Consider the following 19,372-nt stretch of genomic DNA (forward strand, 5'->3'; position numbering starts at 1 on the left):
AGCTAGGTGAGACAACCACATATCACAGTCATAGTCCGTACATTCATCTTCAGATAGCTAGGTGAGACAACCACATATCACAGTCATAGTCAGTACATTCATCTTCAGATAGCTAGGTGAGACAACCACATATCACAGTCATAGTCAGTACATTCATCTACAGATAGCTAGGTGGGACAACCACATATCACAGTCATAGTCAGTACATTCATCTTCAGATAGCTAGGTGGGGCAACCACATATCACAGTCATAGTCAGTACATTCATCTTCAGATAGCTAGGTGGGACAACCACATATCACAGTCATAGTCAGTACATTCATCTTCAGATAGCTAGGTGGGACAACCACATATCACAGTCATAGTCAGTACATTCATCTTCAGATAGCTAGGTGGGACAACCACATATCACAGTCATAGTCAGTACATTCATCTTCAGATAGCTAGGTGAGACAACCACATATCACAGTCATAGTCAGTACATTCATCTTCAGGTAGATAGGTGGGACAACCACATATCACAGTCATAGTCAGTACATTCATCTTCAGATAGCTAGGTGAGACAACCACATATCACAGTCATAGTCAGTACATTCATCTTCAGATAGCTAGGTGAGACAACCACATATCACAGTCATAGTCAGTACATTCATCTACAGATAGCTAGGTGGGACAACCACATATCTCAGTCATAGTAGGTACATTTTTCCTCAAAGTATTTATCAGCAGTCAGCACTAGTAGGAAACACACACACAGACTCCTGTGACTTACCCTCCTCGGTGACACTGTCCACCACTGAGCCAAACACCAGGATGTCTGTGCTCCCGTCTGTACTGCCTCCCAGCCCACTGTCGCTGCTCAGACCTGCAGGGCCAACCAGCGCCAAGCCACGGACACGTTAGTCACCACACCGCCTCCCCTGAAGCTCCGCAACAAGGCCTCCTTACAGCCCCCCCCCCCCTCCCCCCTAAACACCCCTCCTAACCCTAATCATTCTCTAGCAGCCTCTCAATCCCTAAAACATCCCCCTGTCACCCTGCTGATCCCAATCTACCCTACTGACCCCAATCTACCCTACTCACCCCAATCTACCCTACTCACCCCAATCTACCCTACTCACCCCAATCTATCCTACTCACCCCAATCTACCCTACTCACCCCAATCTACCCTACTCACCCCAATCTACCCTACTCACCCCAATCTACCCTACTCACCCCAATCTACCCTACTCACCCCAATCTACCCTACTCACCCCAATCTACCCTACTCACCCCAATCTACCCTACTGACCTCAATCTACCCTACTGACCCCAATCTACCCTACTGACCCCAATCTACCTTACTGAACCCAATCTACCCTACTGACCTCAATCTACCCTGCTCACCCCAATTTACCCTAATGACCCCAATCTACCCTACTCACCCCAATCTACCCTACTGACCTCAATCTACCCTACTGACCTCAATCTACCCTACTGACCTCAATCTACCCTACTCACCCCAATCTACCCTACTGAACCCAATCTACCCTACTGACCCCAATCTACCCTACTGACCTCAATCTACCCTACTCACCCCAATCTACCCTACTGAACCCAATCTACCCTACTGACCCCAATCTACCCTACTGACCTCAATCTACCCTCCTGACCCCAATCTACCTTACTGACCTCAATCTACCCTACTGACCCCAATCTACCCTACTGACCTCAATCTACCCTACTGACCCCAATCTACCCTACTCACCCCAATCTACCCTACTGAACCCAATCTACACTACTGACCCCAATCTACCCTACTGACCTCAATCTACCCTCCTGACCCCAATCTACCCTCCTCACCCCAATCTACCCTACTGAACCCAATCTACCCTACTCAACCCAATCTACCCTACTGGCCCCAATCTACCCTACTCACCCCAATCTACCCTACTGACCCCAATCTACCCTACTGACCTCAATCTACCCTACTGACCCCAATCTACCCTCCTCACCCCAATCTACCCTACTGAACCCAATCTACCCTACTCAACCCAATCTACCCTACTGGCCCCAATCTACCCTACTCACCCCAATCTACCCTACTCACCCCAATCTACCCTACTGACCTCAATCTACCCTACTCACTCCAATCTACCCTACTGAACCCAATCTACCCTCCTGACCCCAATCTACCTTACTGACCTCAATCTACCCTACTGACCCCAATCTACCCTACTGACCTCAATCTACCCTACTGACCCCAATCTACCCTACTCACCCCAATCTACCCTACTCACCCCAATCTACCCTACTCACCCCAATCTACCCTACTGAACCCAATCTACCCTACTGACCCCAATCTACCCTACTGAACCCAATCTACCCTCCTGACCCCAATCTACCCTACTCACCCCAATCTACCCTACTGACCCCAATCTACCCTACTCACCTCAATCTACCCTACTGACCTCAATCTACCCTACTCACCCCAATCTACCCTACTGACCCCAATCTACCCTACTGACCCCAATCTACCCTACTGACCCCAATCTACCCTACTGACCTCAATCTACCCTCCTGACCCCAATCTACCTTACTGACCCCAATCTACCCTACTGACCTCAATCTACCCTACTGACCTCAATCGACCCTACTGACCCCAATCTACCCTACTGACCTCAATCTACCCTACTGACCCCAATCTACCCTACTGACCTCAATCTACCCTCCTGACCCCAATCTACCTTACTGACCCCAATCTACCCTACTGACCTCAATCTACCCTACTCACCCCAATCTACCCTACTGAACCCAATCTACCCTACTGACCCCAATCTACCCTACTGACCTCAATCTACCCTACTGACCCCAATCTACCCTACTCACCCCAATCTACCCTACTCACCCCAATCTACCCTACTGAACCCAATCTACACTACTGACCCCAATCTACCCTACTGACCTCAATCTACCCTCCTGACCCCAATCTACCCTCCTCACCCCAATCTACCCTACTGAACCCAATCTACCCTACTCAACCCAATCTACCCTACTGGCCCCAATCTACCCTACTCACCCCAATCTACCCTACTGACCCCAATCTACCCTACTGACCTCAATCTACCCTACTGACCCCAATCTACCCTCCTCACCCCAATCTACCCTACTGATCTCAATCTACCCTACTCACCCCAATCTACCCTACTGAACCCAATCTACCCTACTGACCCCAATCTACCCTACTCACCCCAATCTACCCTACTGACCTCAATCTACCCTACTGACCTCAATCTACCCTACTGACCCCAATCTACCCTCCTCACCCCAATCTACCCTACTGAACCCAATCCACCCTACTGAACCCAATCTACCCTACTGACCCCAATCTACCCTACTCACCCCAATCTACCCTACTGACCTCAATCTACCCTACTGACCTCAATCTACCCTACTGACCTCAATCTACCCTACTGACCTCAATCTACCCTACTGACCTCAATCTACCCTACTGACCCCAATCTACCCTACTGACCTCAATCTACCCTACTGACCCCAATCTACACTACTCACCCCAATCTACCCTACTGACCTCAATCTACCCTACTGACCTCAATCTACCCTACTGACCTCAATCTACCCTACTGACCCCAATCTACCCTACTGACCTCAATCTACCCTACTGACCCCAATCTACCCTACTGACCTCATTCTACCCTACTGACCTCAATCTACCCTACTCACCCCAATCTACCCTACTGGCCCCAATCTACCCTACTGACCTCAATCTACCCTGCTGACCCCAATATACCCTACTGACCTCAATCTACCCTACTGACCCCAATCTACCCTGCTCACCCCAATCTACCCTGCTCACCCCAATCTACCCTACTGACCTCAATCTACCCTACTGACCCCAATCTACCCTGCTCACCCCAATCCACCCTACTGACCTCAATCTACCCTACTCACCCCAATCTACCCTACTGACCTCAATCTACCCTACTGACCCCAATCTACCCTGCTCACCCCAATCTACCCTACTGACCCCAATATACCCTACTGACCCCAATCTACCCTACTCACCCCAATCTACCCTACTGACCTCAATCTACCCTACTGACCCCAATCAACCCTACTGACCCCAATCTACCCTACTCACCCCAATCTACCCTACTGACCTCAATCTACCCTACTCACCCCAATCTACCCTACTGACCTCAATCTACCCTACTGACCCCAATCTACCCTACTCACCCCAATCTACCCTACTGACCTCAATCTACCCTACTGACCCCAATCTACCCTACTCACCCCAATCTACCTTACTGACCTCAATCTACCCTACTGACCCCAATCTACCCTACTGACCTCAATCTACCCTACTGACCCCAATCTACCCTGCTCACCCCAATCTACCCTGCTCACCCCAATCCACCCTCCTGGCCCCAATCTACCCTGCTGACCCCAATCTCCTCATATAGCACCAAGCCTCATCTCCACCCAGTAACAGCTTCTTCTAAAGCCTCATCTCCAGTCCCAAAACATCTATTATCCCGAGTGTGTGTCAGACCACAGCCACACATAGATAACTCTGAGTCAGACTTACTGCGGGAAACTCCGGGTCAGACTTACTGCGGGAAACTCCAGGTCAGACTTACTGCGGGAACTCTGGGTCAGACTTACTGCGGGAAACTCCGGGTCAGACTTACTGCGGGAACTCTGGGTCAGACTTACTGCGGGAAACTCTGGGTCAGACTTACTGCGGGAAACTCCGGGTCAGACTTACTGCGGGAAACTCCGGGTCAGACTTACTGCGGAGAACTCCGGGTCAGACTTACTGCGGGAAACTCCGGGTCAGACTTACTGCGGGGAACTCCGGGTCAGACTTACTGCGGGGAACTCCGGGTCAGACTTACTGCGGGAAACTCTGGATCAGACTTACTGCGGGAAACTCTGGGTCAGACTTACTGCGGGTGCCGTTGCCGGTGTCGAAGTAGGAGAAGAGGTTGTCCATCTCATCAGGACAAAACAGAGAGTCACGACGGAGCTTCGCTGCCGCTGAGGACATACAGGAGAGTCTTAATATCACCTGTCCTCATATTACAAAAAGGTTTCCAGACAGGATCTCATTATTTATTTGACCAAAGTAAAAGTGATAAAAGTACAAGGGTTTGAAGATATGGAGGGACTGGTTTTAAATCCCCAGACTGTATGAAGTGTCAGAAATTGGGATTAGGTCTCGTGACGACGTCTGCAGTCGGCTGCCTGTCTGATGGAGCTGGACAGAGCAAACAGTTCAGCATCACATGCTTTCCTCAGGGACTCTTCCACAACAGCTAAATGGATATTTCTCTCGTTGTATTGTCCTTCAAGACATATGTAGGACAGCTTTCCACGGCTAAAACATTCAGTCAACTGCAGAAGGAGAGGAGAGAGAGAGTTTAGTCACCTGCGGAGAGGTTTCCCGGTGAAATCAAACCAGGGTCGTGTCGGTATTTCCGGCGGGTTTTGGGCGCTCCTCGCATGGAGCTGTTGTGGCGATGGCACTTCTTCACGCTCCAGGGGCGGGACTTCCTCTCGCCTTCCACTAATGAGTCACTGACGCTCATCTTCTTCAGGAAACGCCTCTCCACATATTTAGCCTTGATCCACGCCTCCTTCTCTTGTCTGAGAGAGAGAGAGAGTGTCAGGGAATACCATATATGTCATGTTTAGGAGTCTCCTAGCCAATAGGAGATGAGGGAAGACGATATATATGTCATGTTTAGGAGTCTCCTAGCCAATAGGAGATGAGGGAAGACCATATATGTCATGTTTAGGAGTCTCCTAGCCAATAGGAGATGAGGGAAGACCATATATATGTCATGTTTAGGAGTCTCCTAGCCAATAGGAGATGAGGGAAGACCATATATATGTCATGTTTAGGAGTCTCCTAGCCAATAGGAGATGAGGGAAGACGATATATATGTCATGTTTAGGAGTCTCCTAGCCTATAGGAGATGAGGGAAGACCATATATATGTCATGTTTAGGAGTCTCCTAGCCAATAGGAGATGAGGGAAGACCATATATGTCATGTTTAGGAGTCTCCTAGCCAATAGGAGACGAGGGAAGACCATATATGTCATGTTTAGGAGTCTCCTAGCCTATAGGAAATGAGGGAAGACGATATATATGTCATGTTTAGGAGTCTCCTAGCCAATAGGAGATGAGGGAAGACGATATATATGTCATGTTTAGGAGTCTCCTAGCCAATAGGAGATGAGGGAAGACCATATTTGTCATGTTTAGGAGTCTCCTAGCCTATAGGAAATGAGGGAAGACGATATATATGTCATGTTTAGGAGTCTCCTAGCCAATAGGAGATGAGGGAAGACGATATATATGTCATGTTTAGGAGTCTCCTAGCCTATAGGAGATGAGGGAAGACCATATATGTCATGTTTAGGAGTCTCCTAGCCTATAGGAAATGAGGGAAGACGATATATATGTCATGTTTAGGAGTCTCCTAGCCTATAGGAGATGAGGGAAGACCATATATGTCATGTTTAGGAGTCTCCTAGCCAATAGGAGATGAGGGAAGACCATATATATGTCATGTTTAGGAGTCTCCTAGCCAATAGGAGATGAGGGAAGACGATATATATGTCATGTTTAGGAGTCTCCTAGCCAATAGGAGATGAGGGAAGACCATATATGTCATGTTTAGGAGTCTCCTAGCCAATAGGAGATGAGGGAAGACGATATATATGTCATGTTTAGGAGTCTCCTAGCCTATAGGAGATGAGGGAAGACCATATATGTCATGTTTAGGAGTCTCCTAGCCTATAGGAGATGAGGGAAGACGATATATATGTCATGTTTAGGAGTCTCCTAGCCAATAGGAGATGAGGGAAGACGATATATATGTCATGTTTAGGAGTCTCCTAGCCTAAAGGAGATGAGGGAAGACGATATATATGTCATGTTTAGGAGTCTCCTAGCCTATAGGAGATGAGGGAAGACCATATATGTCATGTTTAGGAGTCTCCTAGCCTATAGGAGATGAGGGAAGACGATATATATGTCATGTTTAGGAGTCTCCTAGCCTATAGGAGATGAGGGAAGACGATATATATATGTCATGTTTAGGAGTCTCCTAGCCAATAGGAGATGAGGGAAGACCATATATGTCATGTTTAGGAGTCTCCTAGCCTATAGGAGATGAGGGAAGACGATATATATGTCATGTTTAGGAGTCTCCTAGCCAATAGGAGACGAGGGAAGACCATATATGTCATGTTTAGGAGTCTCCTAGCCAATAGGAGATGAGGGAAGACGATATATATGTCATGTTTAGGAGTCTCCTAGCCAATAGGAGATGAGGGAAGACCATATATGTCATGTTTAGGAGTCTCCTAGCCAAAAGGAGATGAGGGAAGACGATATATATGTCATATTTAGGAGTCTCCTAGCCTATAGGAGATGAGGGAAGACGATATATATGTCATGTTTAGGAGTCTCCTAGCCAATAGGAGACGAGGGAAGACCATATATGTCATGTTTAGGAGTCTCCTAGCCAATAGGAGATGAGGGAAGACGATATATATGTCATGTTTAGGAGTCTCCTAGCCAATAGGAGATGAGGGAAGACCATATATGCCATGTTTAGGAGTCTCCTAGCCAATAGGAGATGAGGGAAGACCATATATATGTCATGTTTAGGAGTCTCCTAGCCAATAGGAGATGAGGGAAGACCATATATGTCATGTTTAGGAGTCTCCTAGCCAATAGGAGACGAGGGAAGATGATATATATGTCATGTTTAGGAGTCTCCTAGCCTATAGGAGATGAGGGAAGACGATATATATGTCATGTTTAGGAGTCTCCTAGCCAATAGGAGATGAGGGAAAACCATATATGTCATGTTTAGGAGTCTCCTAGCCTATAGGAGATGAGGGAAGACGATATATATGTCATGTTTAGGAGTCTCCTAGCCAATAGGAGATGAGGGAATACCATATATGTCATGTTTAGGAGTCTCCTAGCCAATAGGAGATGAGGGAAGACGATATATATGTCATGTTTAGGAGTCTCCGAGCCAATAGGAGATGAGGGAAGGCCATATATATGTCATGTTTAGGAGTCTCCTAGCCTATAGGAGATGAGGGAAGACGATATATATGTCATGTTTAGGAGTCTCCTAGCCTATAGGAGATGAGGGAAGACGATATATATGTCATGTTTAGGAGTCTCCTAACCAATAGGAGATGAGGGAAGACGATATATATGTCATGTTTAGGAGTCTCCTAGCCTATAGGAGATGAGGGAAAACCATAGATGTCATGTTTAGGAGTCTCCTAGCCTATAGGAGATGAGGGAAGACGATATATATGTCATGTTTAGGAGTCTCCTAGCCTATAGGAGATGAGCGAAGACCATATATGTCATGTTTAGGAGTCTCCTAGCCAATAGGAGATGAGGGAAGACCATATATATGTCATGTTTAGGAGTCTCCTAGCCAATAGGAGATGAGGGAAGACCATATATGTCATGTTTAGGAGTCTCCTAGCCAATAGGAGATGAGGGAAGACCATATATATGTCATGTTTAGGAGTCTCCTAGCCTATAGGAGATGAGCGAAGACCATATATGTCATGTTTAGGAGTCTCCTAGCCAATAGGAGATGAGGGAAGACGATACATATGTCATGTTTAGGAGTCTCCTAGCCAATAGGAGATGAGGGAAGACGATATATATGTCATGTTTAGGAGTCTCCTAGCCTATAGGAGATGAGCGAAGACCATATATGTCATGTTTAGGAGTCTCCTAGCCAATAGGAGATGAGGGAAGACGATATATATGTCATGTTTAGGAGTCTCCCAGCCAATAGGAGATGAGGGAAGACCATATATGTCATGTTTAGGAGTCTCCTAGCCAATAGGAGATGAGGGAAGACCATATATATGTCATGTTTAGGAGTCTCCTAGCCTATAGGAGATGAGGGAAGACGATATATATGTCATGTTTAGGAGTCTCCTAGCCTATAGGAGATGAGGGAAAACGATATATATGTCATGTTTAGGAGTCTCCTAGCCTATAGGAGATGAGGGAAGACCATATATGTCATGTTTAGGAGTCTCCTAGCCAATAGGAGATGAGGGAATACCATATATGTCATGTTTAGGAGTCTCCTAGCCTATAGGAGATGAGGGAAGACGATATATATGTCATGTTTAGGAGTCTCCTAGCCAATAGGAGATGAGGGAAGACGATATATATGTCATGTTTAGGAGTCTCCTAGCCAATAGGAGATGAGGGAAGACGATATATATGTCATGTTTAGGAGTCTCCTAGCCAATAGGAGATGAGGGAAGACCATATATGTCATGTTTAGGAGTCTCCTAGCCAATAGGAGATGAGGGAAGACGATATATATGTCATGTTTAGGAGTCTCCTAGCCTACAGGTAAACTTGCTAACCAGTTCTCACCTCGGACTGGAAGGTCCAGGTTTCTTCACTCCCAGTTCCTCACAGGCTCCCTCATAGATGCGGTTAATCACATTGTTACCCAGCTCACACATCAACTGGAGACAGAGAGAAAGATAGCAGAGGAGAAAGGATTAGGTGAGGAATTTCATAACTCCGAAACACGAAGAGAGATATTCCCAGAGTCCCAAGAAGCTTCGTAGAAAGAAATACGTCATATCTTGAATCACTAAGGTGACGCTGAGCAGGAAGTGAGAAACCCACCTTGAGTAGCTCTGGTTCCCAGGAGTCCAGTGTTAGTGAACGCACCTTGGAGCAGTGAACTCCCAGACTCCTGTAGAAGACAACACAACACAGAGAGAGAGAGAGACAACAGGTCAGATACAGCAGCGTTTCACAAACTCTGAGTAGAGTATGTGTTTTGCGTAGCCTGTAATCTGTGAAGATATGGAGGGACTAGTTTTAAACAGATTAAGTTGTAATCCCCAGACTGTCTGAAGTGACAGAAATTGGGATTAGGGTCTCGTGACAATGTCTACAGTCTGCTTCCTGTCTGTCACTTTCACCTGTTCTACTTCCTGTCTCGCTGCTGTTTGGCTTTTCTTTCACTTGTTCTACTTCCTGTCTCTCGCTGCTGTTTGGCTGTTCTCTGTCAGCTGGGGTGTCACAGGTGAGGACTGAACTGACAGAGGTGTGGTAAACACCTGTCAATCCGTTAAAAGTCGACGGCTGCCTGAAGTCAGAAAACAACGTGCAGTCTTTGTAAATTGCTCACCCGTGATATAGGTTCTGCGAAGTCCTTAATGCAGAGAATTGTTTCCAGTGTTGTTTTTAGTTTCCCTACCTGTGGAATTGTGGGTAGTGTAGTTTACCTGTGTATGCCGGAGCACTTAATGCATAGAAGTGTACTTAGGGTGTTGTAATTTAGTCTAGTTCACTGTAGCATTGTAGTCTAGCACCCTCAAACTCAACTCTGGACCTCAAAGCCAGTTCCACTGCGTTTTTACATTGTTCCCCTCTAATCAGGGACTCATTTAGACCTGGTACATCAGGTGGGTGCAATTAATTATCAGTTAGAACAGAGCTCCGGATCTCGTAGGGTAAGAGTCGAGTACCCCTGGTCTAGTAATTCCCTACCTGTAGCATTGTGGGTAGTGTAGTTTACCTGTGTATGCCAGAGCACTCGATGCAGAGCAGGACTCCCAGGTTGATGGAGGCCCAGCATGGTGCAGCCTGGGAGCAGTCACAACACAGCTCATTACCAGGTAGGGTCTGCACCCGGTGGAGGATGCTCTCCCCCCTGCCCTCACCCCCTCTCCCCCCTCGGGGCTCGCTAGCTGAGTCTATACTGCTGGTAGAGGGGGAGGCTGTCCGGTCCAGACGCTAGAGAGAGACAGAGAAGAGAGGGTGGTTATGGTTGGTTATACTGCTGGTAGAGGGGGAGGCTGTCTGGTCCAGACGCTAGAGAGAGAGACAGAGAGGAGAGGGTGGTTATGGTTGGTTATACTGCTGGTAGAGGGGGAGGCTGTCCGGTCCAGACGCTAGAGAGAGAGACAGAGAGGAGAGGGTGGTTATGATTAGTTATACTGCTGGTAGAGGGGGAGGCTGTCCGGTCCAGACGCTAGAGAGAGACAGAGAAGAGAGGGTGGTTATGGTTAGTTATACTGCTGGTAGAGGGGGAGGCTGTCCGTTCCAGACGCTATAGAGAGAGACAGAGAAGATAGGGTGGTTATGGTTGGTTAGTTAGTTGCTTAGTTATGGGAAGACAGACAGAAAGTAGGTTATGGTTGGTTCTAGTTCAGTGTTTACAAAACAGGAGGTCCAAACCCAACCAACTGACTTTTGTGGGTCCCAGCTAAATTCTTTAGGCCAGCTAGTTATACAGCTGGTGGGTCCCAGCTAAAGGCTTTAGGCCAGCTAGTTATACTGCTGGTGGGTCCCAGCTAAATTCTTTAGGCCAGCTAGTTATACAGCTGGTGGGTCCCAGCTAAAGGCTTTAGGCCAGCTAGTTATACAGCTGGTGGGTCCCAGCTAAATGCTTTAGGCCAACTAGTTATACAGCTGGTGGGTCCCAGCTAAAGGCTTTAGGCCAGCTAGTTATACAGCTGGTGGGTCCCAGCTAAATGCTTTAGGCCAGCTAGTTATACTGCTGGTGGGTCCCAGCTAAAGGCTTTAGGCCAGCTAGTTATACAGTTGGTGGGTCCCAGCTAAATTCTTTAGGCCAGCTAGTTATACTGCTGGTGGGTCCCAGCTAAATTCTTTAGGCCAGCTAGTTATACAGCTGGTGGGTCCCAGCTAAAGGCTTTAGGCCAGCTAGTTATACTGCTGGTGGGTCCCAGCTAAATTCTTTAGGCCAGCTAGTTATACAGCTGGTGGGTCCCAGCTAAAGGCTTTAGGCCAGCTAGTTATACAGCTGGTGGGTCCCAGCTAAATGCTTTAGGCCAACTAGTTATACAGCTGGTGGGTCCCAGCTAAAGGCTTTAGGCCAGCTAGTTATACAGCTGGTGGGTCCCAGCTAAATGCTTTAGGCCAGCTAGTTATACTGCTGGTGGGTCCCAGCTAAAGGCTTTAGGCCAGCTAGTTATACAGCTGGTGGGTCCCAGCTAAATTCTTTAGGCCAGCTAGTTATACTGCTGGTGGGTCCCAGCTAAAGGCTTTAGGCCAGCTAGTTATACTGCTGGTGGGTCCCAGCTAAATGCTTTAGGCCAGCTAGTTATACAGCTGGTGGGTCCCAGCTAAATGCTTTAGGCCAGCTAGTTATACAGCTGGTGGGTCCCAGCTAAAGGCTTTAGGCCAGCTAGTTATACAGCTGGTGGGTCCCAGCTAAAGGCTTTAGGCCAGCTAGTTATACAGCTGGTGGGTCCCAGCTAAAGGCTTTAGGCCAGCTAGTTATACAGCTGGTGGGTCCCAGCTACAGCCTGTCAGTAGGAACAATCAATGTTTTGGATTTTTTATTTTTTTTTATTTTTTCACCTTTATTTAACCAGGTAGGCTAGTTGAGAACAAGTTCTCATTTGCAACTGCGACCTGGCCAAGATAAAGCATAGCAGTGTGAACAGACAACACAGAGTTACACATGGAGTAAACAATAAACAAGTCAATAACATGGTAGAAAAAAAAGAGAATCTATATACAATGTGTGCAAAAGGCATGAGGTAGGCAATAAATCGAATAATTACAATTTAGCAGATTAACACTGGAGTGATAAATCATCAGATGATCATGTGCAAGAAGAGATACTGGTGTGCAAAAGAGCAGAAAAGTAAATAAATAAAAGCAGTATGGGGGGTGAGGTAGGTAAATTGGGTGGGTAGTTTACAGATGGACTATGTACAGCTGCAGCGATCGGTTAGCTGCTCGGATAGCAGATTTTTAAAGTTGTTGAGGGAGATAAAAGTCTCCAACTTCAGAGATTTTTGCAATTCGTTCCAGTCGCAGGCAGCAGAGAACTGGAAGGAAAGGCGTCCAAATGAGGTTTTGGCTTTAGGGATGATCAGTGAGATACACCTGCTGGAGCGCGTGCTGCGGGTGGGTGTAGCCATCGTGACCAGTGAACTGAGATAAGGCGGCACTTTACCTAGCATAGCCTTGTAGATGACATGGAGCCAGTGGGTCTGACGACGAACATGTAGCGAGGGCCAGCCGACTAGGGCATACAGGTCGCAGTGGTGGGTCGTATAAGGTGCTTTAGTAACAAAACGAATGGCACTGTGATAAACTGCATCCAGTTTGCTGAGTAGAGTATTGGAAGCTATTTTGTAGTTGACATCGCCGAAGTCGAGGATCGGTAGGATAGTCAGTTTTACTAGGGTAAGTTTGGCGGCGTGAGTGAAGGAGGCTTTGTTGCGGAATAGAAAGCCGATTCTTGATTTGATTTTGGATTGGAGATGTTTGATATGAGTCTGGAAGGAGAGTTTGCAGTCTAGCCAGACACCTAGGTACTTATAGATGTCCACATATTCTAGGTCGGAACCGTCCAGGGTGGTGATGCTAGTCGGGCATGCGGGTGCAGGCAGCGAACGGTTGAAAAGCATGCATTTGGTTTTACTAGCGTTTAAGAGCAGTTGGAGGCCACGGAAGGAGTGTTGTATGGCATTGAAGCTCGTTTGGAGGTTAGATAGCACAGTGTCCAAGGAAGGGCCGGAAGTATATAAAATGGTGTCGTCTGCGTAGAGGTGGATCAGGGAATCGCCCGCAGCAAGAGCAACATCATTGATGTATACAGAGAAAAGAGTTGGCCCGAGAATTGAACCCTGTGGTACCCCCATAGAGACTGCCAGAGGACCGGACAACATGCCCTCCGATTTGACACACTGAACTCTGTCTGCAAAGTAGTTGGTGAACCAGGCAAGGCAGTCATTAGAAAAACCGAGGCTACTGAGTCTGCCGATAAGAATATGGTGATTGACAGAGTCGAAAGCCTTGGCCAGGTCGATGAAGACGGCTGCACAGTAATGTCTTTTATCGATGGCGGTTATGATATCGTTTAGTACCTTGAGCGTGGCTGAGGTGCACCCGTGACCGGCTCGGAAACCGGATTGCACAGCGGAGAAGGTACGGTGGGATTCGAGATGGTCAGTGATCTGTTTGTTGACTTGGCTTTCAAAGACCTTAGATAGGCAGGGCGGGATGGATATAGGTCTGTAACAGTTTGGGTCCAGGGTGTCTCCCCCTTTGAAGAGGGGGATGACCGCGGCAGCTTTCCAATCCTTGGGGATCTCAGATGATACGAAGGAGAGGTTGAACAGGCTGGTAATAGGGGGTGCGACAATGGCGGCGGACAGTTTCAGAAATAGGGGGTCCAGATTGTCAAGCCCAGCTGATTTGTATGGGTCCAGGTTTTCCAGCTCTTTCAGAACATCTGCTATCTGGATATGGGTAAAGGAGAAGCTGGGGAGGCTTGGGCGAGTAGCAGCGGGGGGGGCGGGGCTGTTGGCCAAGGTTGGAGTCGCCAGGAGGAAGGCATGGCCAGCCATTGAGAAATGTTTGTTGAAGTTTTCGATTATCACGGACTTATCAGTGGTGACCGTGTTACCTAGCCTCAGTGCAGTGGGCAGCTGGGAGGAGGTGCTCTTGTTTTCCATGGACTTTACAGTATCCCAGAACTTTTTGGAGTTAGAGCTACAGGATGCAAATTTCTGCTTGAAAAAGCTGGCCTTTGCTTTCCTGACTGACTGCGTGTATTGGTTCCTGACTTCCCTGAACAGTTGCATATCGCGGGGGCTCTTCGATGCTATTGCAGTTCGCCACAGGATGTTTTTGTGCTGGTCGAGGGCAGTCAGGTCTGGAGTGAACCAAGGGCTATATCTGTTCTTGGTTCTGCATTTTTTGAACGGAGCATGCTTGTCTAATATGGTGAGGAAGTAACTTTTAAAGAATGACCAGGCATCCTCAACTGACGGGATGAGGTCAATATCCTTCCAGGGTACCCGGGCCAGGTCGATTAGAAAGGCCTGCTCGCAGAAGTGTTTTAGGGAGCGTTTGACAGTGATAAGGGGTGGTCGTTTGACCGCGGACCCGTGGCGGATACAGGCAATGAGGCAGTGATCGCTGAGATCTTGATTGAAGACAGCAGAGGTGTATTTGGAGGGCAGGTTGGTCAGGATAATGTCTATTAGGGTGCCCATGTTTACGGATTTAGGGTTGTACCTGGTGGGTTCCTTGATGATTTGTGGGAGATTGAGGGCATCAAGCTTGGATTGTAGGACTGCCGGGGTGTTAAGCATATCCCAGTTTAGGTCACCTAACAGAACAAACTCTGAAGCTAGATGGGGAGCGATCAATTCACAGATGGTGTCCAGGGCACAGCTGGGAGCTGAGGGGGGTCGGTAGCAGGCGGCAACAGTGAGAGACTTATTTCTGGAGAGATTAATTTTTAAAATTTTAAGTTCGAACTGTTTGGGCATAGACCTGGAAAGTATGACAGAACTTTGCAGGCTATCTCTGCAGTAGATTGCAACTCCTCCCCCTTTGGCAGTTCTATCTTGACGGAAAGTGTTATAGTTGGGTATGGAAATCCCAGAATTTTTGGTGGCCTTCCTAAGCCAGGATTCGGACACGGCAAGGACATCAGGGTTGGCAGAGTGTGCTAAAGCGGTGAGTAAGGCAAACTTAGGGAGGAGGCTTCTGATGTTGACATGCATGAGGCCAAGGCTTTTTCGATCACAGAAGTCAACAAATGAGGGTGACTGGGGACATGCAGGGCCTGGGTTTACCTCCACATCACCCGAGGAACAGAGGAGTAGTAGGATGAGGGTGCGGCTAAAGGCTATCAAAACTGGTCGCCTAGAGCGTTGGGGACAAAGAATAAAAGGAGCAGATTTATGGGCGTGGTAGAATAGATTCTGGGCATAATGTGCAGACAGGGGTATGGTGGGGCACGGGTACAGCGGAGGCAAGCCCAGGCACTGGGTGATGATAAGAGAGGTTGTATCTCTGGACATGCTGGTCTCAATGGGTGAGGTCACCGCATGTGTGGGGGGTGGGACAAAGGAGGTATCAGAGGTACGGAGAGTGGAACTACGGGGTCCATTGCAAACCAAAACAATGATAATGATAACTAGCCTGAACAACAGTATGCAAGGCATATTGATATTTGAGAGAGACATACAATAAGGCATAAAGTGATTGCAGGTCTTGATTGGGAGAGCTAGCTAAAACAACAGGTAAGATAACAGCAGCAATAACAGGGTGCTAGTCTAACACAGCAACAACAGGTAAAAATGGCGACGACTAGGCAGAGAGGGTCGGATTAACTACACACAGATCCTGAGTTAAAGCACAGAGCCGACAGATAAAACACAAATAAACAGAATGGAGTACCGTGAATTAATGGACAGTCAAGCAGGCATCAGCTATGTAGCCAAGTGATCATAGTGTCCAGGGGGCAGCCGTAGATGGAGCAGGGAGGCCTCCACTATGCTAGCACGCGGCGTTTAAAGTTAGTAGCCCGGGGGGTGGTCTGCTCAGACGGAGGGGGTCTGCTCAGACGGAGGCCGGTTGAGGGCACAGCGGGTGGGGTATTAGTCTGCAGACCAGACGTGGTCGTGTCGACAGAGAATCCAAGCCGGATGGCGATGGCGAAAGAGAGGTTGTGAATTGTAGAATTGTGTTTGCTAACTGGTGCTAGCTTCGTGGCAGTGGCGCTAGCTGCGCTAGCTGCAAGCTAGCTGTGAGGATCAGAAGTAGTGGCTCAGGGATTACGGCAGGAATCCGGCGTTGTTGTCGAGAGACAGTCCGATGCTGGTAAATTGGTGAGTAATATCCAGGCTAATAACAGGGCTGGTGTCTGTGCAGAAGGTAAAAGCTGCTAGCAGCGGCAAAAAATGGCTAAATTAGCTTGTAGCTGATTTAGACCAGTTGTGATGGATTGGCAGGGCTCTGTGTCGGCAAAAAAGGTCCAGGCCAATTGGCAAAATATGTATTGTAGCACAAGAATTAGCCGGAGGACCTCTTCGGCTAGCCGGGAGATTGGCCTAGCTCGAGGCTAGCTCAAGGCTAACTGTTGCTTGCTTCGGGACAGAGACGTTAGCCAGGAGTAGCCACTCAGATTGCAGCTAGCTATCTGATCCGGTGTAAAGGTCCAGAGCTTGCGGTAGTAATCTGGAGATTTGGTAGAGAAAAAGCAGTCCGATATTCCCTGGGTTGATATCGCGCTGTGCAGACTGGCATGTATTGACCAAGCTGAGGCTGGCTGGTGTCCGAGTTAACGGTAAAGACCACTAGCAGTGACTAACTGATAACTAGCTAGTAGTTAGTTAGCTGGCTAGCTTCTGATGGGGGTTCCGGTTCTAAAGTATAAAAATAGCAGATCCGTACCACATTGGGTGTTGGGGGTTGCAGGAGAGTATATTCAGTCCGTAGATGGAAAGTGAGATTAAAATATAAACGGAAAAAACGAGGAAAACGATTATTTACACGGGACAAGACAAAACACACGTTCGACTGCTACGCCATCTTGGATTGAGTTTGAATCACTGATGTAATTATTCCATGTAGTATTTTGGCGCATAGAGAGACTATGGATAAGAGATTAGAGTTGAGGTTAGGGTCAGGGTTAATGTTAGGGTTAGGATTAGAGTTGAGGTTAGAGTCAGGGTTAATGTTAGGGTTAGGATTAGAGTTGAGGTTAGGGTCAGGGTTAGAGTCAGGGTTAGGATTAGAGTTGAGGTTAGGATCAGGGTTAGAGTCAGGGTTAGGATTAGAGTTGAGGTTAGGGTCAGGGTTCATTTTAGGGTTAGGGCCAGGGTTAATTATAGGGTTAGGGTTGAGGTCAGGGCCAGGGTTAATTATAGGGTCAGGGCCAGGGTTAATTATAGGGTTAGGGTTGAGGTCAGGGCCAGGGTTAATTATAGGGTCAGGGCCAGGGTTAATTATAGGGTTAGGGCCAGGGTTAATTATAGGTTAGGGTTGAGGTCAGGGCCAGGGTTAATTATAGGGTCAGGGCCAGGGTTAATTATAGGGTCAGGGCCAGGGTTAATTATAGGGTTAGGGCCAGGGTTAATTATAGGTTAGGGTTGAGGTCAGGGCCAGGGTTAATTATAGGGTCAGGGCCAGGGTCAATTATAGGGTCAGGGCCAGGGTTAATTATAGGGTTAGGGTCAGGGTTAATTATAGGGTCAGGGTCAGGGTTAATTATAGGGTTAGGGTTGAGGTCAGGGTTAATTATAGGGTTAGGGTTGAGGTCAGGGCCAGGGTTAAGCTTAGGGTCAGTACCTCGATGTAGTAGTTGTCTGATATCTCTCTGTATGCAGAGGCGATGGAGGCCTGTACAGCCTGGATCCAGGCCTGCCGTAACTTCTCTGACTCTGCCTGGAGCATACAGCTCCTAGTGGGAGAGAGGAGGGTGAGGAGAGGACATACATACACACACACGCACACATATACACACACATATACACACACACACCGATAGATCATATTCGCCCACACACACACCGATCATATACACACACACACACACACACGCACACATATACACACACATATACACACACCGATAGATCATATTAACCCACACACACACCGATCACATACACACACACACACAGACACATATACACACAGACACACCGAACGATCATATTCTCACATATACACACCGATCATATACACACACACACACACACAGACACACACACACATAGACACACCGAACGATCATATTCGCAGATATACACACACATACGTACTTAGTGGGGGACACCACCTCGAAGCAGAACCTCCTCTCTCCGTCCTCGCAAGGTTTGACTGAACACAGCCTCAGGTCCTCCACCACCACCGTCAGGGCATCCTATTGGCAGAGAGCGGTGTCAATCAAAACACAACATCCTTTCATTGGCTGAGAGCGGTGTCAATAAAAACCCAACATCCTTTGATTGGCTGAGTATCTTCAGCCCCTACTCTTGTAATTTAGTCAGGGGGCCACCACATATTGTCTTTGGGGCCACCCTGGATTTAGCCTCAAATCCAATATGGTGTCCAAAGTCCAATATGGTTGGCATTATAACAGTAGTGGTTGTATTTCTGGGGGCTGACCAGGTTACACAGCTAACAGTAGTGGTTGTAGTTCTGGGGCCTGACCAGGTTACACAGCTAACAGTAGTGGTTGTAGTTCTGGGGCCTGACCAGGTTACACAGCTAACAGTAGCGGTTGTAGTTCTGGGTCCTGACCAGGTTACACAGCTAACAGTAGTGTTTGTAGTTCTGGGGCCTGACCAGGTTACACAGCTAACAGTAGTGGTTGTAGTTCTGGGGCCTGACCAGGTTACACAGCTAACAGTAGTGGTTGTAGTTCTGGGGCCTGACCAGGTTACACAGCTAACAGTAGTGTTTGTAGTTCTGGGGCCTGACCAGGTTACACAGCTAACAGTAGTGGTTGTAGTTCTGGGGCCTGACCAGGTTACACAGCTAACAGTAGTGTT

The 19,372-nt window shown here is 47.8% G+C and overlaps 1 protein-coding gene across 1 annotated transcript in view; it reads right to left on the bottom strand.

The window, feature by feature from the left end:
• The window catches only part of LOC139536405 (arf-GAP with coiled-coil, ANK repeat and PH domain-containing protein 3-like), a 185,053-nt gene that overhangs the window by 12,741 nt on the left and 152,940 nt on the right, over positions 1–19,372 (bottom strand). The window contains exons 13-20 of the mRNA XM_071336916.1: positions 18,641–18,741; positions 18,165–18,276; positions 10,615–10,832; positions 9,714–9,783; positions 9,453–9,547; positions 5,432–5,649; positions 4,951–5,040; positions 772–864 (exon numbers count right to left, since the gene is read on the bottom strand). Coding sequence (XP_071193017.1) covers positions 772–864; positions 4,951–5,040; positions 5,432–5,649; positions 9,453–9,547; positions 9,714–9,783; positions 10,615–10,832; positions 18,165–18,276; positions 18,641–18,741 — 997 coding nt within the window. The remainder of the gene's footprint in view (positions 1–771; positions 865–4,950; positions 5,041–5,431; positions 5,650–9,452; positions 9,548–9,713; positions 9,784–10,614; positions 10,833–18,164; positions 18,277–18,640; positions 18,742–19,372) is intronic.

This window comes from Salvelinus alpinus, chromosome 12 (genome assembly GCF_045679555.1).
Source record: "Salvelinus alpinus chromosome 12, SLU_Salpinus.1, whole genome shotgun sequence".
In the NCBI taxonomy this organism is placed as follows: domain Eukaryota; kingdom Metazoa; phylum Chordata; class Actinopteri; order Salmoniformes; family Salmonidae; genus Salvelinus; species Salvelinus alpinus.